At 37.8% G+C, this 13,259-nt stretch overlaps 1 protein-coding gene across 2 annotated transcripts in view; it reads right to left on the minus strand.

Moving 5' to 3' along the window:
* SLC2A9 (solute carrier family 2 member 9) overlaps positions 1-13,259 on the minus strand; it is an 80,172-nt gene that overhangs the window by 36,677 nt on the left and 30,236 nt on the right. For both annotated transcript variants that reach the window (XM_066185459.1, XM_066185460.1), the window contains exons 7-8: positions 6,606-6,793; positions 869-979 (exon numbers count right to left, since the gene is read on the minus strand). In XM_066185459.1, coding sequence (XP_066041556.1) covers positions 869-979; positions 6,606-6,793 — 299 coding nt within the window. The remainder of the gene's footprint in view (positions 1-868; positions 980-6,605; positions 6,794-13,259) is intronic.

Here is a 13,259-nt window from a genome sequence, read left to right on the forward strand (position 1 = left end):
TGAAGAAAAAATTCTAACAAAGAAAGGACTACTCGCTTGTTTTCAACTTTCTATTCTAGACTTTTCCCATTACTTCATAATTATTGTGGTGCAAACATAAATGTATTTCCTTTACCAATTAATTGAGTAATCACCTTTTAAACTTGGAGTTTTAGTTTGCTCATTTAGTATATTTTTTTCCCTATTCAACTTTTCCATTTTGAAATAGGAAGGAAAAATTCTGCATGGATGAATTTTTCTATTAACATCTTCCTCTACATTCAGAGCAAAGCGAAGGATCTGCTCTGGAACTCATGTACTCATGTATTAGGAAGGGATGCCTGTTTGTCCTGAGTAAGGATTGAACACCAAGTGGGATTCCCTTGTTCTAGCAGGCTGGCTTTACTCTTCGACCTCCCTGGGCGGCTGTTTCTGCCAGCCACACAGAACACCTGCCGCTGTTCTGTGCCTGAGCCTACTCTGAGCAACACTGTCGCTGCCCAGCAGGCACACAAGAAGAATGGGATGTGAATAAACTGCTACCAGATAAGGTTGTTCTACCAGGTGAAGTAATTTATGAATTACCACTTAATATACTTTGGCCCTTGCCGTTTCTGCTTTCTTCCTCTTCATATATACAAAGCACTATAGGACATACCAACTTTTTCTGTTCCTTTTATGGATCTAAAATTAAGGAATATCTTAAAAAAAATTCCAATGAAAAAAACTGGTTTAGGATTAAAATTAGAAATAATATTTTCAGTTGCATTATCAACCATTACACTTAATCAACATACTATTCTTTTTATATTTTAAGCTGTAAAAGAAAATAAAATCTAGCAATATTTAAATATCAAGCATGCTAATGGATTTTTATAAGCATACTTACAGAAAATACAGCAGCCAGAGTCTCAACACCACCAGTACTTAGTGTAACGTAAGGGATTGTTTCACGATCGATCCCAGATTCACTAAATATGTTGTTTGTGTAGTACCAGATCTGTATTAGAGAAAATAAAATGAGTTATTAATCATTACAGGTTAAATATATTGGTATTCTGTTCAACCATCTAATCTGCTCGAGGCGAGACTGGCTAAAACTCTGAGCACTCCCAAATCACCAAGGGACAACCAGGACAACAGATGTAGGGAAAGTGCAAATTCCAGGTGGATGAGGTACAACGCTGCTGTAGTTCCACTTGCAGACCCAGGCAGAATTACAAACAGCTTCAACTCAATTTAGCTTAATTCACTTTAGGAGTAAATTGAAGAAACTCACTTTAAGCATGGAAACCAGGATACAAATAGGTTTTGTGTGGCGTACCAAGCAGGCTCATGTAGCTTTATGGACTACTCCAATAGCATGTAACAACAGAGGAGAGGAGAGGACAGGAAAGAGATGTTGCAAGGAGCTGAAGAAGCTGCTCATTTTTGGTGTGAGGTGTTATTTCTGCTTTAACCTTACAGGAGTGTGGATATCTTCAGTCAAGCCATCCCCCCAGTCTTTCTTTATTATCCACAAAAAGAAAAGGTACTTCTGAGATTAGAATTGCTTGGGGAAAAGTAAAATGCTGGTTTTAGCATGAAATTAATCATAGGCTTGAAGTAGCTGTCACTAATGGACAGAAATGCAGGTTGTATGACCTAGAGCAAGACAATCAAGTTTATTCAGTAAAACCATATCCAGCAGTGACAGTATCCAGGCAGAGAATATATAGTGGCAACATTCTAAAATAGCAAGTCTGGTAAGCATCAGAGTCCCATTCACATCAACTGTGTTAGAAAACTTTATGTTTGACTCAAGGTGGCAGGAAAGAACTAGCCAAAGATTTTGGCTGCCAAAAGCATGCAAGAAGAGGAGAAAAATGATAATTGATTTAGTAGAATGAAATGAAAAATGGTTGAAACAACTGATTATCAAAAGAAAATAAAGTTCTAAACCACAGGTAATTTATCTGTGACAACAAAACTTAAAGCCCTAGATAAAGGTGGAACTAAACATTAAAGTAGCAGTGATATTTTTTCCCATATGCTCTCAAAGGCACAAGTCCTAACAGGGCAAGCACTGCTAAATACAAGGCTTGTCTGATGGATGGAAGTGTTATGACTGCATGAGGAAAGCCCTGCTACCTGCCAGTATATTATGCACTTCTACATGTTTGTCAAGAAAATAACTCAGCCGTTTTGTAAAAAAAAAAAAGAAGTAATTTTAAATTCCCAACTAGCCCTTCAGCAAAGAAGCTTGTCCGAGGTCAAAGAAGAAAATCCAACTCATATTACATAGACCCCAAGTTAAATAACACACTGAGGAGTAAAAAGTCACCTTATCACCTTACAGACAAAGAGAAACTGATTGAAGACTTATGTCTACTGCTGGCACATCAGCTTTCACCAGAACAGATGCAGTGACAAGAAATGATAGCAACAAACTTCTCTACATGAAGCCATCTGCCTTTGTGTAGCCCATGCTGGAGTTAATGCTCTGCTGACACAGAGCACAGACAAAGGATCAGCTCCCAATTCTCTCTGAATTGTTTATACCCACTCATAATCTTGGAGGGGACCCAGTATTCTGACAACATATTCACTTCCCATATACTTATAAAGTATATAAGTAGAACAAAGTAGCACAAAAACTGTGTTAAAAATAATTTTCTTTGTCATACTACAAGTTACATGATTGATTTAGTGCAGTAAAGTTAGAAAACATGCAATTAAGGCATTTCATCCTTGTTATCAGTTTTGTATTGCAGTTAGATCTTCTAAAAATGACAGAGATATTGCAGAATCGCACAATTTAGGAGAAGAAAGAGACTAAAGAGCCACTAAAGCAGTTAATTCTTGAATAAAATTTGCCAGAATGCAACAAGAGCATAAGATGTTTTGCAAGTGGTTTCAGAGAAGAGTATTACTGACCATGATGGTAAGATTAAAAAAACTGGCAGAGCAAAACCAGGATGAGATTCACAGACTTATTACTCTCTGTAGCAGTACAAAAACAAATTAGGATAAAAATTAACAAAGTGTACAATTTTCAAGACAAAAATTGAATGTTTTTCAGCCTGCATGCCATTAAGGAGAGAAAAAACATTGGCAAATTTGCTAGGCATACTTAGTGGGCTAATGATCACTTTTCTAATTTCACTTGGGTTATTTTTCTTATGTGGTTTTTGTTAGCTAATGATTTAATCAGCTAAAAAAATTAGCTAATGATTAGGCTAAACGTTTTTGAATGAGAGAGCTGTGGAAAATGCTGCAGAAGGATCAAAAAATAAATGGGCAATGGCAGAGACACAGGTTGTGGGACACTGCATACTCACCCCTTCCTACACTGCCTGGTGCTCTCCACACCACCTGTGAAATGCTCACCATGACAGACCTTTTGCAAGTTGAAAACATGCATTGTTCCACAGATCCATCCCAGAATATTTTCTTTGTACCCGAAATACAGCCTTAAGAACAGACCTTACAGGAGCCTCGGGATTCCACTTTGGGAATGACTCCCTTAGAGCAATATGTCGTACAGTATATTCCTTAACATGAAAAAGTATAACCTTCACAAGTGAAAACTTCACCACAGTTTTGTGACTCCTTTAGAATTGAGATAAAGTGGTGGAGGAAAAATAAATTTATTATGGCTTATATGTATCAGATAAATGTTAACAGAGTAAAAGTGACTAATAAGAAATAATTTGTTTAGGTCAGGCTGTCTGGTATTTTGCTATAATTGAAAACATTAACATGATCAGAGCTTCTCCATGATTTCTGCTCCATGTGGACATAAACAAATGTACTGTTTTAAGCAAAACAAATTTTTTATTTGAAGTAAAATCCTTAAAAAGAATCAAGCATTCTCAGGTACCAGCAAGACGATTACAGAAATCTGCCAGCTGGCAATTTCCCTGGAGAACGACCTGAGATTCTCGCCTGAAGGAATCCCAACTTTCCCATATGCCCTGTCCAGATGGAAGTTGTGGAAAAGACCAGGCTGAATAACAGGGCACTACAGACAAAGTAAATGAGTTAGAAGGAGCCTCCTCTGCCAGCAAAACCTGTCTGACACTGGCGCAGACCCAGCAGGTTGGTTCAGACGCACTCAGGCAAACCAAGACCCAGGTTCACCAGTATTTGTCACAGCCAAACCTGTCCTCTCATCTTGGAGCTTTGGGTGACTTGAGCTACATCAGTCAGGAAAGCCAAGCAAAGGAAACAAGGTTTTGAAGCCTGGTCTCTTCTTAATTAAGTGGTCCAGTTATTTCTCTTGGCCTCTCTTTTAATTTTCTTGGTTTTACTATTAACTGTTACAAACAACTGTTTAAATAATCCATTTCATAACACAATTTTTGTGCAAATATTTTTTTTTTCTTGTTTGGAGACGTTGCATGAGAGGAGAAACAAAGTAATAATAAAAAAAGAAGGCTTGAAATGGCCAACTCAGCACACAGATTTCCTGACAAAGACAGTTTTTCTGAGGCATATTTTCAGAAAGTGGCCATGCAATGACACTTTTAAATAACACTGACATCCATTTTGGACTGCACATGTCTCACTAACCAACCACACCCTCACTTAAGCCATGAGAGTGTGGCTTTGTTCTGCCACAGAATACCGGACAATTTCTATAAACTTAAGCATCATCAAAGTCACAAAACTCTTCCATTTCCCCTGAAAATTTAACTGCGACCATTTTTTTAGGCAATGTGCTCCATTATTTGAACAGTCTGTTTATTACTATAAGTGTAATATTTTTCCCTTGTGTGTTGATAAATCTTAAAGACTGAATGACAAGATAATTCTGGGTTTTTTTTTCTCAAACACATATCCACAGTGAGGAATAAAGTAACCTGCCATTAGCTCTGAAATCCTGCCATTAGAAGAAAACATCACCTATACAAACATTATTATAATTTACCCCACAGGATGAAAAAACTCTTCTAATTCCCTCCAAGTATTTTATAAAAAGCTTTTAGATACCAGAGTTCCAATTGCAATAATCTTTTAAATAGTCTTGGACAAATTACTTTTATTTGGAGTCTTAAAGCTATAGAGATACCTGATATAAGCCTGAGCTAGTGTCCATAGATACAAAAGCACAAAGACCTATTAGTCCTGGGGGGAAAATCTAGCTGGAGTTGTCTGCAGAGCATAGTGAGAGTTCCTTGTGGCAGCAAGAATATTGCTTTTCATATATATAAGCAAGTAATGCCTTTGAACTGTGACAAAAAACCCTTTCCCTTTGAGATGCTTCATGAGAGTATTTTGTTTTTGGGCAGGATAAAGCATCTAAGCCAGATGCCACAAGCTGCAGCAAGGGTAGTTCTGACTGGATATAAAAAAAACTTTTCACAGTGTAAGTGGTGTAAACAGCTGGCAGAGGTTGCTCAGGAGGATTATAGATTGTTCACCCTTGAATATGTTTAAAACTCAACTGCACAAGGCCCTCAGTAGCCTGAGACAACCCTGAAATCATTCCTGCCTTAAGCAAGGGCTTGGACCAGGTGGAGGGATCTTCCAACCTAAACTTCCCTGTGGCCTTCTCATATAGGCTCAGATAGATGGTAAAGGAGATTTCTGCATTCATTAGCCTCAGACATGTTAATGGTCAATAGGATTCTCTGCTTTGTGTCATATTCCTCTTTTGCTTCACTTTCCAAGGCAGGAACATTGAAGCAACAGAAATAACAACCATGTAGTGCAACCTTTAAAATTACTTACAGGAAGTTGTGCTGACTTCTGTAAGTACCAAACTGAACGAATCCAAGCTGAAATATCTACTGAAAAAACTCTGAATAAGCATGGGGCATCTTCAGAAACAGAGAATCTGAGTATTAGGAGTGAAAGCTGCATGCTCTTTCTTTGTTGATCTCTTCTACCTTTATTTGTATTCTTTCAAAGTTAACACAACATGGCTTTCCTCAAACTCTTCTTGTTTTAAAAGCCCCCAAGCAATACAGATCTCTGTGGATCTTCCCACACGCTGCTCTCACAGAATCATTACTAATAAGAAACTGTTGGAATGCATTTCCCACACCCAGCAAGTGTTTTTCATATAGGGAAAAGTTTAGGACTCACTCTTTGCATTTTTTAAAAGGAAAAGAACCCAGAAACTTCTTTGCCGTTCTGAGAGTGATTGTCTTAGTGCCAAGAGAGAAGCATCTATTGAACCTTTACGCAGTTCTTCAAATCCTGTGTCGCTCCCTGTTGGCAGCAGGCCGAATTGTCCCTCCTAGAACATTCAGTATTTGGGAAGGAACACAAAAGAAGTAAGGGGCTTTTTGGAGTGTTTCTAGAAGGGTGTCAGAGGTTTTCTCGGACACCTGTGCACGGCTTTTCATTTGTTTTCTGTAACATTTGTTATTTTGTTATTTTTCTTTATCAAACCTTTTGCTTTACAAAACACCTCTGAAGAGCAGTCTCCCTAAGATAATTTTAAGCCAATCTGCAAGGGCCGGACCCTCAGAGATTGATTAACACCCGGTTTATAAGACTCTGGCCACATCTTAACCTGTATCAAGAAACGGCCAAAAAAAGGGAACTCATAGAGGTTGGTAAATGGTACAACCCAAACCTGTTATAAAGGAAAGAAGCTCCCCAGGAAATGCCATGGCCTGAGGAAGGACACTTACAGCATTCAGCCCACAGAGCTGGTAACAGCCCATGGTGACGACCACGGTGACAATCTGCCATCGCACCGCGCGTGTCCTCAGCAGCTGAATGATCGACACAAGCTTGGTGTTTCTCTGGACTCGAGACTCTGCCAAAACTTCTTCTATTTCATGGGACACGTCATCTTTCCCAAGGAATCTCTGAAATGCTACAAAGAGAGGACACGTACTTTAGGCCAAACACTTGGCACTGTGTGCATTTACAACTGTCGTTCTTCTTTACAATGGAAATGTTTGGCACAAACAGGAGGCATTTTGCGGGGGATATTTACAGAGGTATACATGAGCTACAACTTAATTATTCTTCTGCCAACAATATCATTCTGCTCTGGATGTGATCTGGTTCATCCCTGCTATTGGGTTCAGAAACTGAAACAAAACCATAAATTGTCTCCCTTGAAGAACTCTACTATGTTATTTAATATATAATATAGCCTAAGGTCCAGTGAAGAGTGAAAATCCTGTGTGACTTGAAAATATTTGTTACCAAAGCATCTCTGAACATTATTTGACTTGGCTACTTTTGCAGCCTAACAGTATAGCTGGCTTCACTGCTGGCGATAGAATGAATAAAGTAGTGAAATGAAAAAATGCATATAAGTTTGGTAAACCAAGAAAAGGCAGACACTGGAAAGGAATAGCTACTACTCTTCATATTACCTCTTAATTTTACTAGCATAAAGACAAGAATTCACTTTGTCAAGGTGATTAATATTAGAAATATTTACCCAGAGCAGTTCAAGACTTTATATTTGTCAATGCTGGAGTCATGGGAACAAATTTACATGGTCAGTGTAAGGATCCAACCAACAAACCAACCAACCTCATCTCCCCAGAAAGACATCATTTAGTATTTTACACTAGTTTCTTACTGAAATATTCTTTCACAGTGAATAACACAGACTTTCCACCTCACACCTCCTCCAAGACAGAGAAATCTCCAACTGGATATGAAGTGTCTCCACCAACCCTGTTTGACAGATACGGTCTATGCAGGGGATACTTTTGTCTCACTCTAATGAACATACCCCAGGGGTTTACATTTTAAGAGATGTTTAAAGTGCTCATCATCTGAGAGTGACTGCAGAGAAACAATGACATTGCACACACCCCTGCAACAAGGATTTGTGACCCAGTAGGATGCTAACACTCAAAAAAAATCCTTTACGCAGCAGGTCACTTAAAATTGTTATTTTTATTAAATGAATAAGTTCATTTAGTTCACCTAAGAACCAAATGAATTTTTCTTATCCACAGCTTTGCATAACACTGCCTATAAAAAAATTACCATATATTTCAGTATGTTTGCACACCTTTGGATCATAAAAAGCACTTTGACAGCCAAGAAAACTAGAGACATTGACTAGTCTTAGTTAATACATCCAGACTCTATTTAGATTTTGAAGTTACAAAATTTTATCTTTACCCAGTAGATGAAAAGGCCAATTAGTGGCATTTCATTGTAATGAGGGATAGATCACACAAATGATCTGGTGGCCTCCCCAGAGCATCCCTCTCTGACACTTTGGTGAATGCACAAGGCTGCACATTCTGCCTGACTCCCAATCTGGTGGTACAGGGAACTAACTTGATCTATGGGCCAAGTTTTCCTTAGGCACTTAGCACTTCTAATGCATTTTAATGGATCTCACATGATTCTCCTTAACAAGAAGGATGATTTTTTTAAGGGATGAACCACCTCTGGGTGTTGAGTCAATTCAGAACATTCATGTATTCTGGTAACTAGTTTCTCTCTTATCAGAGGAGAGGTCAGAATTTTTAATCTCTCAGGATTTATCTTTTTACACAAAGTTTATCTTTTCACACAGGTTGTGCAATTAGAAATGAATTAACAAATCGAGACCTCAGAACTAAAACTTTAACCTACTCAGTTTTGTCCTTTGTTGTTGCCCATTTTTTAATAAATAACATGCTAAACGCTCATTTTAATGAGTGCAAAGTATTTGAAGACAGAGATAAGAAATGTAAAATTAGAACAGTATGTGCCTTCAGTATGTTTAAGTTAATGTCTCATGCTGAAATTACACTTTCCTCAGTACTATTAAACGTTGATTGAGAAAAATTCAGGTAAAGATGAGAACAACCATGTATCACCATAGTCTTCCATGAAGAAATTCTCTCAGATTTTTAAGCATGTGGTTTATCAGTGTAAATTAGGTCAGTGCATAATTTTCTTTATTTTTCCTGTCCTTTGAATTCTCAGCATTACTTTAGGGCACACAAGCCAAAAATATAGGTGCAGTCAAGTAAAAAGATAGCAATCTGTCTTTTCTGCACAAGGGAGCTTGCTGTATTTCTAGAAGGGCCAGGAACTAAAAAACTGCAAATAACAAAATTGTCAAGTACAAGGCAGGAAAAACATAGACACCTGATTTCTTTTCTTTCCTTCATGGCATTAAGTAAAGAAATGTAAATGCCACTAGGCAACTTTAATGGGTACTTAAAATTACCAACAAGTCAAGAAATGCTAAGAAATTACTATGGTATACATGCATAGTTTTGAATATACATCACCCAGCCTACTTGGAAAAACATTTTCCTGCTACTCAACATCTTTCATTTTCTTCCATTAGCAGTTTTTCAGTACCATAAGGATCACAATTTTATATATAAATAACGTGGAAATAAATTCTGCATTTGCAGGGAGATAGGGAAACTCAAAAGTCTTTCAATGTGTGATGCTCAATTTATTAGTTTCACATTTTAAACCCTGGCATTACTGGCACTGAGCAGCACAGCAGTTGTTCCTTTCCTCACTGCAATGACTCATTTCCCTCCATGACTGGCTGCTTCTCTCTATAGGGAAGCCTTATTTTCATGTAACACTTAAATCCATCTAAGGAGTTGCAGTTCTAGAAACTTTTAAAACTTTCCAGATTGAGATTCCTATTTAATTCCCTTGGATCAGAAGGTTATAGCATCTCAGCCTTCAAAAGTTGGAATACTGCCTTCATAATTAGGAAAAGAACTGGATGGTTCCAGTCAAGGGGAAAGAAGTCAAGAAACCCTTTCATTTGCACCACCAGTTTTTATTCATCTCACCTAAGTGAGGGTGAAGCACCTGAAAGAGGTTCAAAGAAACCTCTTTCTGAATGAAAAAAATGTCAGTTGGTACAATGCCTAAAACGAATCAGGCCTTTAACTGATGATGGGCACTCAATATCTCAGCTACATGGGGAATTATTAATTCTTTTTCCACTATAGTACTTTCCAGAACTGTGCAAAGAAAGCAGTTTTTACCAACAGAATTAGCATGTGAACTTTAAGAAGAAATTTTAAAAGATCAAAATGCTATTGAGTGGTTTACAGTATAAAGCCAGCACCAGGCAAGAGGGGGTAGAAAAAAAGAGAAGTGGTCAAAGTTTGTTTGGGCTTATCATTTGAAAAGAAACAGACAAAAATTAAAATAAGCTGTGGGAGTATCATTGTCATCTGTTTCCCATGGACACATTCACTTCCCCGATGATTAATTACATTAAATCCGATTCCACACTGTCTCACACATCTTTGTCTAAGTTCTGCTTAAACAACATCTTCTTTGGCCACTGTTAAAGACAGTAGAAATTTCCCTGTATTTACTCCATGTCAACACAGAAATAATTTACAAAATGAACTAACAGTTATTTTCATATAAACTAATTTCATTAGAGTACTGAGTATCCAGAAGAATAATTCAGATGTATCTTTCTAGATGAGATATAAGTCTAAAAATGTTATTTAAATCTGGAAAATTTTGATTATTTACTAGCATGCACCACAGCAAAATTTAAGAAAAAATATCAAGAAATATAACTGCAGGCAAATTACTTTAGGTTTTTCCCATGTCACCTCCCTCTTCTTCTAAGTAAAGAACATACAGATTTTTTTTGAGTTATTATCCAGTTAATCCTATTATCCAGGATTACATTTTTACCTGTTTGTGTGTGTGGTTTTACACACATCAATAGGCCTGTACAGGTTCACCTGAAACTGACCAAGATGTACAGGTGAAACAAAACATATACACGCCACCCTAAAACAACACAAGAATTGGTAGACAGAGTTGTATTAAATGTCCAATGACCTAATATCCTTTCTAAAAGACAGGAGATTTAAGAAAAGTTTAAAAACAAATCAGACACACCATATCACTCCAGCTCTTGGCAGGCAAACATCTGAGATGAGCCTTTACCATAAGCCAGAAGTGTAGTAGTCATGGTTGTCTCTTCCTTTCCAGTCCGAATAGTTAATAATCCTTGACAAGACATACATACAAACCCCACAGAGAAACAAAAATAAATCATATACATGCTTGTTGTCAGTCATAACTTACTTTAATCACTGGATTTGCAGTAACTTGCTCCTGCTCTAACTTTGGGTTTAACACCTCTCCAGTCCATGTGAGCCCCCTGAAGGGCTTTGTAAAAAATTGGCTACTGCTTTTTTAAATCAGGAGTGGCCTTGTTCTTTCGTCACGTGAAAAGGTATCAGCCCTAATTCATCTTTCTAAAAATGTAAATGTATGAATCTCACTACACCTATTGTAATGCTTCTTTCACAACCATGGGACTTTAAATGTATGACTGAACTTACTAGATGAACAGATTTTGTATGTCACCAACAGATGTTGCTGTGACATTTTATCCAAGTTGTTTGACCCTTAAGAAAACAAAATTCTTGTTCTCTGGCAAGCTGGGATACCAGCTGAATTCCATTATTGATTTACATGACCTGCTACTGCAGCTGCATAGAAAATACAAGGTTCCTCCCTGTAACTGTGCACTTCAAAAAAGACACCTCAGCTCTCCAGCTGCAAATGTTTATAACCAGTTCTGTTATACGTAACAAAGGTTCCATTTTATCACTACTACTGATTTTATTTATATTATATCATTGTACTCACAAATCAGGGGTGCACTTGGCATGCCACTGATAGACACCTAATGTGAAATCCCTATCTTACTGTCCTAGAACTTGGGTAGTAAACTGATGTAATTATAGCAGCAGATTTTTTGTTTCTTCCTGTTTCTATCCCTATCACTCTTCATTTCCACAATCTCCTTCCAAAGTCATTCTCTTCAACCACTTAAATACCAATATCTCCTCTGCTGTCTGGCCCTGATTAAGAAGAAGGGTCACACCAGTTAAATGCTAGGCAATTTCTCCTCTTCTATTCTTATCAGATGAGAAGAATATTTGTTATGGGATCTAGGAGAGGAGCTGGGATGGTTCTGCACTTGCTTCATTACCAGACTTAGTTTCTTGGGGAAAGCAGGTTTACGGATTATGTTGTTGCTCCAGTGGACTCCTCCGTCCCCAAAACACATGGATCAATTCTCCCACATTCAACAGTGAGACAGAAATATGAGAGATATTAAATTCCTTTGGGTCTCAGGGAGGAGGATACAGGCTGGTGACCTCCAGGAAGATGAGCCAAGATCTGACAGTGCTGCTTTTGGGGGCAGACAGCACCAAGTCAGACGTGGTGTCCGTATGTCTGATCGGCCAGACATGGGCTCAGCTGCCCACAGCGTGGACCCCCTGCACTGCTGGAAAGGGGAGACCAGGGCACTGGGTAAAACCCTGCTAATGGGGCTCAGGAGACCTCACTCATCTGAGGCATTTCTGCCCCTGGGTCCCAAAGAATAGCTTCTCTCATGGTGGTGTTGCACATGATGCCTCTCTAGGCTAACCCTTTACCTTCATTTCTCCATTTTTTCATAGTTTACACAACACATTTTGGTCCTTCCCTCTCAGTCTCTTATTTGCCCCTTAAAGATATCTGCCAGAAAAGAGGTTGACACCACTTGTATTATGGTAGTTATAGACTGGTTATCTCCTGAGACAGAGAAGAAAAGGAGGAGATGAAAGCAGGGGCAAAATTTTGTGGAAACTCAATGACCTACATTATCTCACTGGATATTATTGCTCTAAAACAATAAGGAAGATTAATGTTGTCAGCTCCATTTTAGAAGCTTTGACATACATGCCTACTTTAGAGTATTTCATAAAGACTAACATAGTCATCTGCTTTAAATACAGCCGACCTTTTGCAGATAAGAGCTTTATATTTCTCTGACAAGGTATAATCCACAGTGAAATATATATTTGCATGAATAGCCTTGATCCATTAAGAGAAAGAAAAGGGATTTAGACAGTGGAAAGAGTTGCAAATTTCCAATATTAATATGCAGATTTAAGCTAAGAGGCAAATAATTTAAAAGCATTACTGTAGTCATCATTAAAATGAAGAATTCTGCTTTGTCATTATATGACTTACAAGCAGAAGGGCATTTTAATAAATCACAACTCCTCCAGTCTCCTTAACACTTAGACTTTTCCTCCCCCATTTCTGCTGATAATGTGAATATCCAGATGATATGTCTTGATTCACTCTATTTTTTGAATTCCACTATAGACTACACTCAAAATGAGTTACACTGTGTACTACAAGATATGTACAAACTGAGTTGTTTCTTTTAGAATTAGAAAAATCCAAAAGCATATATTCATATGCAGGTACTTTGAACAGATTTCTATATCAGTTGTCTCTTTTTTTCTCAGAGTATCTAAATTTATAGTCCTTAGGGTGGCTCATGAAAGCTATCTTTTTGT

Source organism: Chamaea fasciata, unplaced genomic scaffold, assembly GCF_029207755.1.
Source record: "Chamaea fasciata isolate MVZ Bird 193981 ecotype frontalis unplaced genomic scaffold, bChaFas1.0.hap1 SCAF_6, whole genome shotgun sequence".
Taxonomy (NCBI): domain Eukaryota; kingdom Metazoa; phylum Chordata; class Aves; order Passeriformes; family Sylviidae; genus Chamaea; species Chamaea fasciata.